Genomic DNA, 18,333 nt, shown 5'->3' with positions numbered 1-18,333 from the left:
TAAATAGGCCTGCAAACTGATTATTTTCATTATCTGTTTTAATCTGATTATAATTTTCTCACTTATGCTGTTAATTGTTTCAGATCTAATAATAAGTCAATTGATGGAATGTTAATCAGGAACTATTTTAGATAATGTATTGTTTTTTTTCTATTCTCTGCTTGCAGCATCTCCAATGTAGGGATTTGCTTTTCCGTGTTTTTATTTCATCATAAACGGAATATCTTTCGGCTTTGGGATGTTGCTCGGAAGACATTTTAAGATGTCACTCTGGGCTCTGGAAAAGCATAACGTACATTTTCCACTATTTTCTGACATTTTATAGACAAAATGTTAATTCTTTTAGTTGAGAAAATCATTAGCAGATGGTCAGTAATGAAAATAATCATTAGTTGCAGCCCTATTATAGTTTGTTTTGTCTCTTTTGAGTCTTCTCCTTGGCTGCTGAATTTGAGGCCACATCATTGATGTTGAGTGTCTGGTGTCACATCTCTTGTCTGTTGTACATCTCAACCTTTTACGGTCGTGATTTTGCAGTTTGATAGTCTGTTACATTGGAATTAAGTGGGTTAGGTAAATGTTGCTATCACTGTTTTTAACTGTTCAGGATCCAATGTCAAACTAATCTCAGCCTTAGTCTTTGTGAACTGCAGTAGTGATCTAGGCAGAGTTTGATCTAGACTTGAAACAGCCCAAGGTTAATGGCAGAGCTTGCAGGGGCTTATGCAGCCCTCATGAAAACGGCAGTGAATGAGAATGCCGAACTGGCGAGTGTCCAAATACCTCTGTAATTATAGTCACACTCCTCACCTCGTCTCTGGGCCAGATTGGAGTCCTGTCAGCGTTTGTTTTCTGGTCTGGTCCCGGGCTGTCCATAACGCTTTAATACCCCCCTTACACTAGCCTCTTTACACCACCATTTTCACTGTGGGATGCTCAATTCTCCTATTCAGCTGCCTGAATGACGGTGCTGCTACATACCGGCTATCTGCTGACTAATGGACCTCTCACTGGCCTCAGCTGAGAAGCAAGGCTGTGTGTTGGAAAAACGATACCTGTCAACACTGTGCTATTACTTAGGATCAGCAATGGTTGTAAAGGTATTTGAAGAAAAAAAATGTTCCTTTGAGAAGACTAGTCTACTTATTTCTCGTAATTTAGTGCTGAAAACCAGTATGACTGTCTGGAAAGGCAAATGGCATGTGTAACTCTTTAGAGATTTATGTAATATTTCTGCATTAAAATGTCTAAAAACAACTATACCCATGTTTTTTATATAAACTTAGCACAAAAAGTATGGAAATTTGTGTTTGGTAGATTATTTCTCTGTGGTAACAATGCTTTTTGGCAATAAATCTTATACCGTTGGAAAGCCTGTTTAGTTCCCTTTCAAATGGTGCCCCATTTGTAAGGAACATGCATTTGTGGGATGAGCAGCAGCACTGAGTATGTGGGTTGCGCCCATGAAAAATTTGCCAAATCTTCTCAAACAGCTTATTCTGCCATTGACTCGTTTGGTGGATTGGATTATTTATGTTTGAAGAAACAAGACATATTGGCAATTTAACAATTTATTCATTTCACAAACTGGAGCCTCAGTAGCGTGTGGAAGAACAATACACAGCCACAACAGCCTGGCACCTCCTCCTCATGCTGGTCACCAGCCTGGTCACACACTGCTGTGGGATGGCATCCCATTCTTCAACCAGCATTTGTCGCAAGTCAGCCAACGTGGTTGTGTTGGTCACTCTGGCACAAACAGCACGCCCAAGCTGATCCCTCAAGTGTTCAATGGGGTTGAGGTCAGGACTGCTGGCAGGCCATTCCATCCTCTCCACTCCCACATTCTGGAGGTAGTCTCTGATAAACTCCGCCCTGTGGGGGCGAGCGTTGTCATCTTGGAGGATAGAGTTCGGTCCCAGACTGTGGAGATATGGGATTGCCACTGGTTGCAGAATCTCATCTCTATATCTCTCTGCATTGAGATTACCTCCAATGATGACGAGCCTCGTTTTTCCAGTGAGGGAGATGCCGCCCCACACCATCACACTGCCTCCAAAGCGTTCGCCGCGTCTTTGACACTTAGGATCCAACTGCCGTAGGCAGAATCATCCAATCCACCAAACCCAACGAGTCAATGGCAGAATAAGCTGTTTGGCATTGGCAGAGAAGATTTGGCAAATTTTTCATGGGCGCAACTCACATACTCCGCGCTCAAATGCATGTTCCTTATAAATGGGGCACCATTTGAAAGGGAACTAAACATGCTTTCCAACGGTATAAGATTTATTGCCAAAAGGCATTGTTACTACAGAGAAATAATCTACCAAACACAAATGTTCTTACTTTTTGTGCTAAGTTTATATACATACATGCATGCTGAAAATGCTCCAAGTTTACAAACTCCTCAACTGATTTGGACCAGAGCAAACAAACTATATGCCCATACACTTTTTACTTTAGTCCAGTAACTGCTTGCAACATTACTATTTACTAGTGCTGTCAGTTAAACGCGTTAACGCAAACTCATTTTAACGGCGTACATTTTTTTTTATTGCGAGATTAACGTTCTTTTTGGCCTAATAACTTTGTAGTTTTTTTCACATGCTGTTGCAACAACTAGTAACTACAACACCACACCGGATCTAGCTAGACCGGAAACAAAACGGGGAAGCCGCACACCGTGCGCACACACTTGTTTGGGCTTGTGAGCCGGCCAAAGAGTAGTAGGCTAGCGTAACGTTTTGAGTGGATGACGAGTGCGAGACGCCGAAATGGATGCCAATAAGATTCTGAACGGAAAGTTTACTTAAGTAGTTTCACGCATACACAGCCTGTATGACACGGAGAAAGCAGCCACAGTGGAACTGCTGCAAAGTGATGCAAACGCTGTCTCATTAACCGGTGATCACTGGACGTCAGTGAGTAATCACAATTATTTAGAAGTTACTGCACACTATATTGACTATGTATATCCGCATACGGTTTTAGGACTGTGTTGTTGGTATCGTTTTTTTGACTATTTTTGTCATTTGGGACATTGTCCACCCCCTTTTCTGTCCAGGAGAATTGTTACATTCCTTATTAGAAAAATGTAAAGGTTACAAATGTCCTGCTGTGGCATCTGGTTTTTGGACCATTTTGTTTGTACTGTATAAGCAAAGTGTTAGTGTTACATCTGTTAGGTTAGGTACTTGTAGGAATTGTGCAATAATGACAGATTCACACATTTTTCTTAAGTTCATAAAATAACTTTCTTTGCATTCATTTGATTCCCAATTAAGATACACTGATAGAATGGCTTTCCATTGTTAATATGTACTTAAAAACAGTTCTGAAATGCAAAATAGAATTTTGAAATTACTATAGAAATTTGGCTTTCTATTCAGACAAAACAAAACGTATGACGACGCCACCTTGCATTGGTGATGGCATTATTCACCATTTTCTGACCTTTTATCGACCAAACAATTAATTGAAGGAAAATGCTTGTTAGTTGCAGGCTTGCTAACGATGCTCTCATTATTGGTTTAGCAGGCATGTCATTTTGACATTGTGGCTGCCCTTGTCCTATGAGTTTTGATCCCTTACATGTATACTGGCCCAAAGAAAAACAAAAGCTGTGGCTTACCAGGCTGAGCTATGTCAATATTCATTTTCAAATCGTGATTTCGACTTTACAAAAACTCGTGATATACAATGTCGTAAGTAAAAAATAAATAAATACATCTTAATTAAAAACATGACAGTTTTAAGAGTTACTTTATATTTAATATAACGAGGGTAGCAAAACACATTTTCATTATTGGTTGATCTTCCAATTATTTGCTCAATTAATCTATTCATTTTGTGGTTTATAAAATTTTAAAAACAATATTGAAGAAATGACAATTACAATTTCCAAGAGTCCGACCCACAGGTCAAAACCCAAAGAGATGCAATTTTCTTTTTTGGGCATTTTTAGGCCTTTATTGACAGGACAGCTGAAGAAATGAAAGGGGGGGGAGAGAGGGGGAATGACATGCAGCAAAGGGCCGCAGGTCGGAGTCAAACTTGGGCCCGCGATATGCAATTTTCTGTCATGAAAGACTACAAAAACAGAAAATATTCACATTTGAGAAGCTGGAACCAGTGTTTAAAAAAAGACAAGCAAAGGATTCATCGATTTACTTTAATTGTTTAATAAAAACCGCGCTCATCCCTGATAGAGGAAATTCACTTCTGATCAGAAGAAATCCCCAGAATTGGAAAATGTTTTGCTCTTTAGAAAAGTGGGTCACCCCCAGTAGAAGTCCTGTTTGCTGTGTGAAAATACTAAAAATAAACATGTTAGTTCTTTTATAGATTATAGTAAAGTAATTTGATGCATAATGAGTAATGGGGCTATCCCATTCATTTTGGAGGCAGTTTCATAACTTATCAGTGGCTCTCAGGTTTCCTAATATAAAGTTTACTGTTTGCGGTACTTTTATTGGACTCAAGTAATGCTATTTCTGTAAAATCAGATGGGATGCTGTTTGTGAGAGAGCAGGGAAAGTTCATTGAAAGTACAAGAGAGAGGATCTTGTGACTGAAAACGGCCATCTTCATGTGACAAGATAACTGGCACATGCCATGTCGGCTTCATGCGCAAGTGTTATACCTTCTCCAGTCACTGCAGGCGCCCACAGTGCCCCCGTTGACTCTGCTGTGTGTGTTACTACACTGACATAAACCACATCAGAGAGAAGCTTGGTTACACTGATGAGTAGACCATAGTGACAACATACAGGGGGGACGTTTTCCTCTCAGAAGCTTAAGAGTCCCTAAAGCTGTGATTCATGCTTCCTTGTGTAGTTGTTTCCTGCCTGTTTTTTTTTAGGGTATGTCTAAAGAAGTGGAATGGAAATTTCAATAAAAAAATCCCTGATTGCTGATCCTTACTCAACGTACATCCTGAAACTGGAAGCTGTGTAACGCTTTGTAGCAGTGGCGTTTCATTGCCATTTCACTCCTCTTTGGGGTTAAGTGATTTGTCTTTATTTAGCTGTGTTTCCTCTGTGATGCATACATTTGCTGAAAGCCTAGCCTGTAAACAGTCACTGAGAAGAATTTAATTGTACCTGTATTTAAACATGCCTCTTTTTCTTGCCAGTGTCACTGCCTGTTTACACCAAGTCTAAAGAAACACTAGGGCCAGTCATCCACCAAGCCTTAAGTGGCAATGTTGAAGTCCTTCTCATTGCTGCCGTTTTCTGTCTCCAGGTGCATGATGAACTTACGGCGTTTTAGCTGTCACAGCTAGTCAGGTGCCACACCATGGCCAAACCTGGGAGCGACAGAGATGGAGCCATGGTGGATAAGCAGGCGGGGAAGAAGGTATGTGAGCACAGACACAGAATAGACTGAATACAACACTTAAGTAAGATGATCATATTACATAATCTTTATCAGTAGTCATGGAAATGTAGATGTTCAAACTTCCACTTTTCCGGAGCACTTCAGTGACTTTTTGTTTATGTTGGCATTAAAACGGAGGTTCAAAGTTCATTCTTGATCTTGGAAACATCAGTTTATAAAACAGTCTCAACCTCAAGATCCATTTAGAAACTGTTCTGGATCCGAAGTCATCTTATCTGTGACTTGTGTTTTGAGTACTTTAATTGTGATTTAGTAGTTTGGCTTAGTCACTGTTGGCATGGAGAGCTACGAGATGCTGAAATGGTGAAGCAGATTGACTTTTTATCAAGATGCCTCTGAGGGAAGTTCTGATTAAACAGAGGGCGCGTTTTATGTTTTGGCACTTTTTAACATCTGGTCCTCTCTTGTTTCGTCATAGTGATATGTTTTCCTTCATTTTTATAAATGTCTTTGCAACGCAAAGTGCGACTTGTAAACACACTCATTACCCACTCACTAGATATGAGTTTAAGATGCACATATTGGTGCTGGCAGGGTCCACAATTACCTAGCTAAACTATTCTCTGTACCTAATTTTACTATAAAGTTTACTGCGCTCTGACAGCCATACATTTATATTGATGCTAATGTGATTTGATCAGATGTGATTCAGTAATCTAACAATATCCTATCTCCCATATTGTTATACCAACACTATGTATGTATCCCTTTCTTCATAAATGAGAGCGACAGTTTATGTCAGCTTTTATTTTTAAGGCAGAAGTGCTTCTCATCTTAACCCTCCTCTACTTTTAACACTGCCTGGGACTTCAGCTTTGCACAGCTGGCACATTGCTTCACTGAGATCAAAGAAGCATCACACTGCAGACATTTTCCCTCCTGCCAAAGATGTATTTTACTGCACCAAAGTGCAGCTCACTAACATTCTGGTACTGGAAAAGCTTTGTCTGCAATTCAGAGTGCAAGAACCCAGTAACCATAATTGTAAGACATTGTGTTAATGCAGATATTATTGGTTTCTTTTTACAGAAGAATCCAGATAGCCTCGTCATGCACATGCAAAACATTTTAATTGATGCTGTAAAAAGTTATATTTATAAAAGCAAGTAGCAGCTGCATGTGGGAGGGATCAAATTTAACATTTTCTGTTGTGTGTAGTGGGAGTTGTTGTGTTTTTAGCTTAAGTATGGCTCAGACTGGCCACCATAAGAAATGTAACTAACCTCAGTGTGGCAATACTCATTAAGCATGCTTCTGTGTATAATCAAGTTTGTGTTCAGTGTATGTAGTTCATTGTGAGTCCTCTATTTCATTAAATTAGACCTGGAGTTTAGTATTGATTCAATCATTTGTTAGACCTGCAAAAGTCATCCTCAACATGTCGCTAGCTTTAGTTTCTTTTTTGTATTCAAACATCTAATGTATGTGTGAAATGTTTGTTTCAACATGAAATATTTAAATGTGAGTGTAAAGGGCAGCTTGTCTGTCTTAGTGTTTTTTCAGACTTAAGGAAAGCCATTAATTTAATAAGTCTATTAGTATTTAACACTACTCTGGGAGTTCGACTTGCACTCGTGAAAATGCTCACACTTAAACAAGCTTAGTACCTTCTTTCTCTCGCATTTTTATTTCTGTGTAAACAAACAAACAAAAAATACTCCTGACCTTTATTCTTCACTTGGCAGAGACCTTTATTGGTAATAAAATGTTACTGAGTCATGCAGGCAAACCTGCTGCCTGCAGGACCCAAACAATATGTTGCAGAGACACAACACTGTGTTATTCAATCATCTGCACTTATTATGTTATGTTTGTTATGTTAGTGTCATGTTTTAGGAAGCTGAAATACTACCTGCACGGTTAGCTCCACCCTTTTGTTTTCAAGCTAACAAATCTTTTTAAATGGGGCCGCCTCATTTTATTTACTCATTTTATGACTGTATTGTTTACACACACACACACACACACACACACACACACACACACACACACACAGACTCACAAATATTGCCACACCTTTGCCGTGTTTCAACTGCCTGATTTGTATTTTCTATTTCCTCCTCACCTCTGACAGAGCAAAGACAAGTTGTCCCCTTTCACCAAAACTCCGAAGCTGGACCGGAGTGAGTTGCTGGGGAAGGAAGGGAAAGCCAAGTCTTCCATGAAGCGCAAGCTCTCCTTCACTACCAGTCCGCTCCGGACCGAGGAGCGAGACTCAGACACAGGTAAGAGCTTTTTGCTGCTCCTCCCTGTTCCTTCTTTCAACAGCCATGCTGCTGGCTGACTGCCATGTTGTCACACTGCCCCCCAGTGGCCTGTTGTTGAACGTTTTCTTTAGGGACCGTCTCTAGGTCAAATGGTTTCGACTTGTTTCGCATCAGGATCAATATCTGACCGTGTTTATGAAGTTGTGACCTGTTGTGTTGAATAACGAGATATAAACCAAGTTGTATTGTAAGACTGGGAAGACACAAATTTGGAGAAATATCGTTATTAAAAAATGTAGTTATGTTTGACTTTTGGCTGTTGACTTTCTTATGAAAATAAAAATTAGGGAACCTGACCCTTCTTTAACATATAAAAGTAGATTGTCTTTAGTTCCTGATATGCGGTCTTGTTTTTTTAAGTTGAAGTATAAGACTGGTGACATTGTCAACAAATCTTGTCTGTGTAGCCAAAAGCCTCTTTATTCCGCTCTGTAATAAACCTCCAATCTTGTCAAAAAAACCATCAATAAGCCACACTGGGTAGTTTGTTGACTCAGTCCCACATATACCATCCGGTTGCTGTAAATTCCTAGGGCACCAAATGTGTATTAATCTACCACTGAAAATAGTTCCCAAAAAATGATCTATTTACTGCTGTTTAAGTGACCTTTGCAAAAGACTACAGTGTCAGCGGTTTTTGTAAATTAGAGACTTTTTAGAAAATAAAACGTTATATTTGTATCGTATTATACCAATTCTCTTATTTTATTATACCCGTTCTGCTCAGCTTCACATTGGAGTAATTTTGAACATAGTCTTAATCTTACTTCTCTTACTTGTGTAAATAAACTATTCTGCTTCTGTCATTTAGTTAGAAGTTTAACTGTGTGTTTACATCAGATTTGAGCACTAAAAATAGGTAAGTGTATCATACAGCCATAATTACAGTAAATTAAGTACAGTAATGTGCTTTACAGACAGCTTAAGGTCCTGTAGATTTGCCTTCATCTCCTCTGTAGGGCATTTCATTGTGTGGTCCTGCGTCATTCTAAGAGACGAGAACCCTATATTTTGAATTCACTGAGTTTAATTTATGTTGCGCAGGTTATAAAGCTTAACTAGCGTGGAGGGCGGCTTTGCCTTCCAGCAGCTTTTCCATCTCAGGTCCTGTGTTGAGCAACTCTGGGAAAAAGGGAAGTAATGACTCCACAGACGGATCAGATCTCCTCTCCTGTCTCCTGTGTTGCCATGACTCATAATCTGTGTGTGGAGTGTGAGTCTGCCTTTGTGCCTGTCTGTATTTGAGTACATGTGAGAGGAGGGTGCCAGAGAGAGTGAGAAAGAGAGTGAGCGTTAATGCAGTGCTTTCCCACCCTTCCACATTCCCCCCCCTTGCTCTCCCCTCCCACCTCTCTCTCCCCCTCCCCATCCTCTCTGCTTTGCACTGTAGATGACTCAGACCCAGGCCAGTCGAGTGAGACCTGGGGAGAGAGATTAGTGCCTCCCTGCAGGATATACGCAGGTAATCGCTGCAGCCCGATCCTCAGCCCAAGTGGCCTCTACAAGTCACGTCACCCACTTTGTGCCACTATGCTGCTGTTAACATGCATACACACATGCACGTGTGTGTGTTTTCGCCCCCAACTGCCACTGTTACAGCTCACGCATGTCTGTGTTTTGTAACAACCGACGGAGGCAGGGCACTTGGCTGGCTTAAGAGAATGCTGTCTTTTTGTCCCTATTTTCAAACCTCATACTTGTCATCTGTTTCTCTGCGTTCTCAACAGATACAAAGGAAAGAGGAAAATGGTGTCACTGTGATGATGAAATTGCTGCTAGAGTTTTTGGGGGGGACTGTTCTCTAAAATCTTTCTTGGTTGTGTTGCAGATAAAGATGTACCAGACAAAAAGAAGGTGAAAAAGGAGGCTGGGGGCAAAAAGTCCCAGGCTCCCAACCTTTTGTTTGGGTATCCTTTGTCAGAACGCAAACAGATGGCTCTTCTAATGCAGATGACTGCCAACAGTCCAGGTTTGTGCCTGCCCTCTCATCTTAACCACATCCTCAACATGGCTCAGAGTATATTTACTGTGAGTCATGCCTCTTAGCGATTTTCAAACATGCTCTCTAATATTTAAGGTTGTTTGAGAATAGGGCAATGTCTCATTTTTAATGTAGCTCAATTGGAATGAAAGCTGTTCTGTATATTTCCCAATGATATTGTGCTGTTGCTATCAAATATGTAGCCAGAGAAGTTGACTGAGATCATTTTTGTAAATAATAGGTTCTAAGTAGTTGTAAGACGAGGACAATCAGTACATACATGCTGAAAATACAAACACAGAGACAAGTAAACACAGGTTTTTAGTAAAACAAGTGTCACAGTGGTTGCTCAATTGAATGCTTTGTTTATTAAAGGAACAGTTTGACATTTTAAGAAAGACGCTTATTTTCTTATGCCATAAGTTAGATGAGAAAATTGACAAAGGTACGCTAGCTGTTTCCCCTTGTTTCCAGTCTTTATGCTCAGCTAACCAGCTGTTGGCTATAGCTTAAAATTTACCGTACAGATATGCGATTGCTATCGATCTTCTCCTCCAGCAAGCAAGCAAATTATTTCCCAGAATGTTGAACTATTCTATTAATAAATTCCTACTGAAACACACACACACACACACACACACACAGAGCACTTTCTTTCAAGTTCTCAGGAAAACCAGTTCCACTGTGGCCACTCAGCGACACAATCCAGTGCCTTGCACATTAGTTCAGGTAGTTATCTCAACCTTTTGCTTCAAGCATCAATTAAGTGCTTTTCTCTCTCTGCCTGTGTCCAGACTCTACTCCCAGTCACCCCTCACAAACGACCCCTGTGCAGAAGAAAGTCCCTAGCAGTGCCTCGTCTCGACAGAAGGACAAGGTCAACAAGAGGAACGAGCGAGGGGAGACTCCTCTTCACATGGCAGCCATCCGGGGAGACGCCAAGCAAGTTAAAGAGCTCATTAGCCTGGGAGCTGACGTCAACGTCAAAGACTTTGCAGGTACGATGCCTTGGGAGGTGATCATTTATCAGCTTTCATTGTGTCAGTATGGTAGCTATTAATAACATGAAGTGGACAACAGCTGCTCATTTGAAGTTGATATCTCATGCGATAATATCAATCCTCAAATCAGTGTGCATCTTAAGATAAAAAAAAAGAACTTTATTAATCCCAAAGGAAATTCTTGTGCCAGAGATTGCTCAAAAATTACACCATACATATAGAATATATGAATATGGTGGGTCCTCGGAGAAACTGGTAGGAGGGTGGGCAGGAGCCCCATCTTTGAACCTGTTTCTACTTTCATTTCTGTGTAGTTTTAAATCACTCTACCTGCCTTATCTCCCAACAGAAATACATTTTAGTTAAAAATTTGAAAATTTGGATTTAATTAGTTCATACATTTTTAAACTCCCGCTGTTGCCGTTTTCTGTTTTCTGTTCTCACCAGGTTGGACTCCTCTTCATGAAGCCTGTAATCTTGGTTACTACGATGTGGCCAAGGTCTTAATAGCAGCAGGTGCAGAGGTGAACACGCAGGGTCTGGATGATGACACGCCACTCCATGATGCTTCCAGCAGCGGGCATAAAGATGTAAGAGCTTCACTTGAAGTTTGTCCAGCCTCAGTAATGTAGGACTTAGACTTAAAGGGCCTGTACCCGATATTCAGAACATTACAGTAATATAGCAGTAAACAAATGTTTACTATGTAAAGATATAGTGGAGTAATGGTCTGCGAGAGCCGTATGGAGGCAATCCCTGCACGCTTTTTTTTTTCTTCAGTATTTTGAGTACAGCACCTTTTTTAAAAAAAAAGTAAATTACACATAAAAAAATTCTGATTGTCTTTTCACAGGTCTGACATGTCTACATTTGTAACATAGAAAAAATATGTTACAGTGTAGATGTCCAAAAATGAAATGTAGGTTGGCAGCGAGTCCTGAGCGTGTGGTCTAATATGAAGATTATGCTGAAAAAACAGCTGAAAAAAGTTGTCAACAGTAACGTTACCTAAGTAAAAACAGCGTGTAGTTCCTTTTTAGCAACAGTTTGCTTATTTGCAATCGTTTTTCAAAAGCATCATATGTCTTACAATTCCATTCCAGGATATAATGTCCTTTCTCTCACAAAAAGAGTCTTTGGATCAGAATAAAATCTGTTTTACTACTGTGAGGCTGTTCAACTTTACAGATATCACACAAAGCTAATGACCAATTCCTGTTACATATTGCATCTCGGATCACATTTTTACTGACTATGACCATTACTTCTGTCATTACTAAACATTGTGCCAAAATATGAACAATAATGTTGCCGTCAGTGGGCTTATTTGCTAGCTAACCACCGCAAAGGAAACATTTAGCACACAGACGGTACCTTAAGATAACGTTACGTGAAGCAGATGATTCACCGCTTATTTTGCATACAGTTTAGCAACAAGACTACTGAGTGAACATTTATAAAGAAATGTTCATGTTGGTTTTGAGCGGTATGCATCCCCACTAACCTGAAAATGAGAGAGAACGGACGACCATTTGCTTGAGTTCAGTGGAGCAGACAGCTCTTCGGAGTCTTGTAATCACGACTTCATGACATTTCATAAAATGCTGAAGGAGCAGCGGCAATAATTTAAATGCTGCATATGGCCAAAACACTGGTACAGTAGTTACAATTTAAAATCCAACTTTCAAGTCTTTGCCATTTTGTCATTTTTACTTCCAACAATCTGTGTTGTGTATGTTTGTCTACAACCTTGATGCTTGTTTTGAGGTTTATCAATCTTAATTCCTGTTGTGTTTTATACAGATTGTGAAACTGCTGCTACGCCACGGTGGTAACGCCTTCCAGGCCAACAAGCGCGGGGAGCGCCCGGTGGACGTTGCAGACTCTCAGGAGCTGGAGCAGCTATTAAAGGGAGAGGTGTCACTGTCGGACCAAGATGACAGCTCTTCAGGTATGCGGAGAACGCTGAAGTGTTTGGCTGACATCTCGTTTAAAGTCACATATTAACTTACTAGCGTTCATATTAATGGACATTCTTATCCACTGCACCTCAGAGCATGATGTGTACATGCATTTTCACTATAGATGGACCAGATGGGGCTTAACCAACAGTGCATTTAGGGCTTTACTCTGACTACATATAGTTTCATAAATATAGGTACAGTCTTGGCAGTCTTATATGGACTACTAAAAATGTTATTGTCGGTTCAGTTTTTTTCTTTCTTTTGTCACCAAAGGAAAAATTATAATATTGAATTTATAGAGGAATAAGTTGCTGTGTTGGACATGTAATCTTCAATCACTGCTTGTGTTTGTATGAAAGTATAAAGTGCTTTATTGACTTTTATTGTATCATTTTAAAATAGGTCTTCTCTTCTCTGCAGAGTCTGAAGACCCTCCATCTGTCAATCCATCCAGTGTGGATGACAACATGGAAGACTCTGATACTGAAAAGGACTCGGACGGCAAACTGGCCACGAAAGCGTCATCGTCTGTGCCAGGGCTGGATGAGTATGAGTTCAAGGACGAGGAAGAGGAGGAGGATTTCAGTAAAGCCCTGAGCGACAGACACATTCTTCGCAGGGAAGTACGGCAGCGGGAGAAGGAGGAGAAAGATAGGAATCATGTGGCAGGAAAGCAGAGTGGAAAAGGCGATTCCTCTACAAAGTCCAAAAAGCAGAAGACTTCTCGTGTCCACTGCAGCTCAGATACCTCCAGCGATGAAATGGAGAGCCTTTCAGAGAAAAGGAGTTCCCCCACCTGCTCTCAGAGCTCAGAGAGCCTCAAGGCAGACACACGGTCTAAAAAGGAGAATGCTGAGCAAAAGGACAAGGGCAAAGTCAAGAAGAAGAGCAAAAGCCAGAATAAAAACAAAGAAAACCAAGAGGATGGGAAAGAGAACAGCAAAACGTTGGTCCTCTCTCTCGCAACCGTGTCCGAGAGCACAGAAAAGGGTCGGGAGGAGGACTCCTTCAAGATGTCTTTCAGTCCGAAAGATGACTCATCCGTCCACCTCTTTCATTTGTCGTCCATAAAATCTCCCAAACTGAACCACAGCATGACAGATAAACAAACACCACTCAAACAGGAAAATACTAAGCTGTGCATTTCCATCAGTGACAGCTCATGTCCGGTGGACGGTGTCAAATACAACCACTACACGGAGGCAGACTACTGCACCGAAGGCTCCAGCACCAAGGGGTGTAAGCACAAGGAAAAGAGCAAACACCAACAGAAAGACTCCAGTGGAGATGGGGACGATGGTCATTTGAGTCCTTACAAAGACGGCAGCATAGGAAACAGTGTAGACAGCTCTGAAGGTGCCTTACGGAAGACCGACTTAGATGGCAAAGTGGTAAAGAAGCATAAACTTAAACACAAGGAGAAAGACAAACACAGGAGGGAATACGAGGCAGAGCGGAGCCGCCACAGGCAGAAGGAGGCCAGGAAAGACGGCCACAGGAATTTGGAGTTTGACAGAGAATTCTGGAAAGAGAATTTTTTCAAAAGTGATGAGACCGATGAACATCTGCCAGTAAAAAAGGAAGGTGAAGACATTAGCTCACTTCAGAAGACCTCCGATTCCTCTTCTGTCAAAGATGAGAGAAACACGAAGGAGAAACACTCAAGCAGCAAGGAAAAGAAGCTGAGAGAAGAGCGAGAAAAAGACAAAGCTGTGAAAAAAGAGCGAAAGGAGGCTGCTGGTAAAGAGGAGAAGGTAAAGGATTCAAAGTTGAGTGAGCGTGAAGAGAGAGTGGAGTGCCACGGCTCAGGGCGGATTCCAGAGGAGTCGCTGCAGAGCAACAGCATGAAAGAAGAGACAGACGAGAAACCCATAAGTGGGATCACAGCTGATCAAGAACAGCTGGAGCTCTCTGAAAAAGGATCACGTGAGAAAACTGACAAGAGGCTCCCAGGAAAAGAGAAGGATTCAGAGAAAATGGAGAAAAGGCATCCTGACAAGGAAAAAAAGGTTAAAACGGAGCATGTTGACAAAGCTGATTCACAGAATTCAGTGGATCGTTGGAAGGAAAAAGAAAGAACAGGAGCCATTTCTTCTTACTCGCCTGGAGATAAAAACTACAAAGAGAATGAGAAACTGAAAACTTTATCTACAACCAAAAAGAATGAGGACAGCAGGAAAAGTAAAGATAAGTTTGACAAGCGGTCTGATAGGGAGAGGCAGGACAGAGAATATAGTGTTGGGGATCACAGGGAAAAGGAACGCACCAACTCTGATAAGAAAGGAAAACCTTTAGAGAAAACCGCAGATCATAGTAAATCTGATCGTTCAAAAGAAAAGGACTGTGACAGGAAAAAGAGGGATAAAATAAAAGATGGGACTCTTTCCTCAAGCTCCAATCTGAAATTACTTTTAGAAGAGAAGAAGAGCTATCTGTCCGAGAGCAGCAAGTCCTTATCTACAAAATCAAAGGAGGAAGTTGTGAGAACACCAGAGAAGGATCGCGACCGGAGAGACCGGGACAGAGACTCCGATAAACACAAGGATAAGGACCGGCACAAAGACCGCTCCCAGCAGGCCAAAATCAGCAAGGCCAAATCCAGCGAGACAGATGCCGACAAGGCCAAATCAAAAGCCTCACCAGCAACACGAGACACCAAGCCCAAAGAGAAGAGGCTTGTGAATGATGACTTGATGCAGACCAGCTTTGAGCGCATGCTCAGCCTGAAGGACCAGGAGATTGAGCAGTGGCACCGCAAACACCTGGAGAAAATTAAACAAAAAGAGCGAGAAAGGCTTAAACACCGGCCTCTGGTAGATCCAGGGAAGTCCAAACCTAAAGACAGAACAAAGTCTGAACTGTGCCTGAGTAAGGAGCTCATGCGCTCAAAAAGCTCTGAAACCTCTGATGTCCAAAACCGAGAGAAATCCCTGAAGGATGGCACCAGCCCCAGAACAATGTCGCTTGATGGAAAGAGTCTGCCCTCTATCAACGCAAAAGTCATGTCAGCTGTGGAAAACTGTCTGACCAGATCACCCCGACCAGAGAGTGAGCGCTGTGGCCTCATGTCCAGGTCCGTGTCCTTGGTTTCTGTCGCTAGCTCAGAGGATTCGTGTCAGGCGACAACATTAACACCCAGACACATTGAATACGACTCTGACATGAACCTGGAAGCCTTAGACTCTCAATCTGCATTCCTCCAGTCTTCCCTCGTCATTCAAGCTACCAGATCGCCGTCTGTTCACGATAAAGATTGCAACAGTCTTCCAGATGTGCCACAAAGTAATCGGACGCTGCTGCCCAGCAGACATGAATCTCCGTACCTCAGGGCTATTCTGGACGAGGATGCCAACTCATCGACTGAAGGTAAAGCTGTTGAAAATCTGCCAACACCCGGTCAGCCTACTGAGGAGCTGGGAACAAGAGAGACCTCAGCAGAAACAGAGCAGAGCCTCAACATTCAACAACAATGTATGAATTCAGTTGCTCATTCAGTCACAGAAATAGAAGGGAGGGCTCCTGGTAGTTTAACACCACAAATGTCAAACAAAGATCCTCAGACACTGAGGATCTTTGGAAGCCTGACACTTCCCGAGTGCAGTGGCTCTCAAGCAGGGTCAACAGCAGGGTCAACAGAGCAGAAAACTCTTCCCTCCTCGGACCCTCCTGTTGCAAAGGACGTCCAGTGTCCGACAGAGAATTCAAAAGCAGAGTGTAGTAACAAGTATTCAGATCAACCATCGACTCCTACAGCTTGTCTATCTGCTGAGCTGTCAGAGCTTACAAACACAAAATCCCTCCAGCAGAGGGAACCACTTGCTGTTTCTGGTATGGAGAGCGTGCAGGAGACAGAATCGGGTACAGTGCATGTTTCTGACCTTAAAGACGAACCTCTTGAGAATGCTGATAGAGCAGAAGACGAGAGTATGGAAACCGAGACTTTCAGAACAGACGATAGAGGAAGTCCGTTACCCTCCACCAGTACGCATATTCCCAGCTCCACTGCCGGGGATTCCTTGCCAGGTTTTAGCCAAACAAGCACTGAGTCCAAATTGTTTCAAGAGGATATGGATGTAAATGACCAAGACTGCAAGAACTCAATACCTTCCAGTGACACTGCAGTTTCATGTCTCGATGCTCAGATGGAGAAAAAGGACAGTATGCCCCCAGCATCTTCCTATAGTGCAAGCCCTGAACACAAGGCTGAAGAGATGACTGATGTACAACAGAGCTCAGAGCACAGTGGTGCTGCTGTTTCTGTTACAACGGAGTGTTCATCAGTTGAGGGCAGCCTGGCTACAGAGGACTTATCTGAATCCACCGCAGAGGCCAGCTCAGAGCCAATAAAGGTGACTCCTGCCGATGAGAAACCAGAGTCATCTTCAGCTGGAGAAGAACAGAGTCAAAGCACCGTCCAATCGGCAGCTCAGTCTGACAGCAGCAGCAGCAGCAACAGCAGCACCTGCAGCGCCTCAAGGAGCTCCTCTCCACAATCTGGAGACCGGGATTCTGATTCTTCTGGGGCTAGGGTCAAGGTTCGCTCTGCAGATGAGGATGTGGATGTCCATGTTCCCCATCCACGCAAGAGAAAGATGCCTAAATTTCTGAGCTCCCAGTTATGCTCCACGACTCAGCAGGAGAAGGAGAGAGGCCAGCAGTCTCTGGCTGCTATTGTAGACTCTGTAAAGCTGGAGGAGATTCAACCCTACCAGACAGAGAGGGCCAACCCTTACTACGAGTTCCTGCACATCCGGAGGAAGATCGAGGAGAAGCGCAAAGTGTTGTGCAGCGTCACCCCCCAGCCACCACAGTATTATGATGAATATGTTACCTTCAACGGATCCTACCTCTTAGATGGGAACCCGCTCAGCAAGCTCTGCATACCAACAGTGAGTTCTTCTTCATATTTTCAGATCTTGGAAAAACTTCATGAACATAAGATTCTTAGTTGCACGGTATAACAAGATAAATTGGCTCCTTCTAATGTTAGGAAACCACTCTTTATAGTTTTGGCCCTGTACTCCAGCATGTTGGATTCAAAATGAGAGGACGGTTATTTTATTTACGTTTTTTTTTTTAATGGTTTATTTGATAGAGACAGATACAGTATTAATAGACAAACTGAAAACAGCTATCCGATGCAAGTATCATAGTGTTTATAGCGGATGCTACTTTGCAACACCCGTGCCTAGAAGGGCTTTTATGAAACTAATGGCGTTTTTCCATTATATGGTACCTGCTCGACTCGCCTTTTTTGTTTTTCCATTATGAAAAAAAGTACCTGGTACTAGCGAACGTGTACTTTTTTTGGTATCGTCTCCGTCGAGGTTCCAAGCGAGCTGAAGCGATACCAAAAGGTGACGTGAAAACCTGCAGACTACTGATTGGTCAGAGAGAATCGTCACTAATCACTGCGTCATCATTGCGAGCGACAGATGGGGGCTGTGTCTCATTCCGCATACTTTCGTCAGTACACTGCTAATGTGCACTGACCACTTACTGCTGTAGTGCCCACTTTCGATGGTTAGTATTGTCCCAAAAGGAACATTTACGTTAAAACACTTAACGGAAATGACGAGCGGTCGGCTCGGCTTGCCGCCTCTCAAAATGTGACGAAAATCTTTTAAACTGACCTTTGTCGATCAAAAAAACAGACAGATTAAGCAACTGTAGGGCCTATTTCTCGCTTAAAATGTTTTCAGAAACGCGTTTCGAAACTA

At 42.1% G+C, this 18,333-nt stretch overlaps 1 protein-coding gene across 6 annotated transcripts in view; it reads left to right on the top strand.

Moving 5' to 3' along the window:
* The window catches only part of ankrd12 (ankyrin repeat domain 12), a 47,389-nt gene that overhangs the window by 22,996 nt on the left and 6,060 nt on the right, over window positions 1-18,333 (top strand). For 3 of the 6 annotated variants that reach the window (XM_078264332.1, XM_078264333.1, XM_078264337.1), the window contains 8 exons: window positions 5,245-5,358; window positions 7,475-7,625; window positions 9,058-9,129; window positions 9,496-9,636; window positions 10,443-10,646; window positions 11,097-11,239; window positions 12,453-12,600; window positions 13,016-17,502. In XM_078264332.1, coding sequence (XP_078120458.1) covers window positions 5,299-5,358; window positions 7,475-7,625; window positions 9,058-9,129; window positions 9,496-9,636; window positions 10,443-10,646; window positions 11,097-11,239; window positions 12,453-12,600; window positions 13,016-17,502 — 5,406 coding nt within the window. In that variant the 5' untranslated portion in view covers window positions 5,245-5,298. The remainder of the gene's footprint in view (window positions 1-5,244; window positions 5,359-7,474; window positions 7,626-9,057; window positions 9,130-9,495; window positions 9,637-10,442; window positions 10,647-11,096; window positions 11,240-12,452; window positions 12,601-13,015; window positions 17,503-18,333) is intronic. The other 3 variants (XM_078264334.1, XM_078264336.1, XM_078264335.1) reach the window with 3 other exon arrangements.

Source organism: Sander vitreus, chromosome 12 (assembly GCF_031162955.1).
Source record: "Sander vitreus isolate 19-12246 chromosome 12, sanVit1, whole genome shotgun sequence".
Taxonomy (NCBI): Eukaryota; Metazoa; Chordata; class Actinopteri; order Perciformes; family Percidae; genus Sander; species Sander vitreus.
Note: the sequence above shows the minus strand (reverse complement) of the source record. Positions and strands in the feature narration are given on the sequence as shown.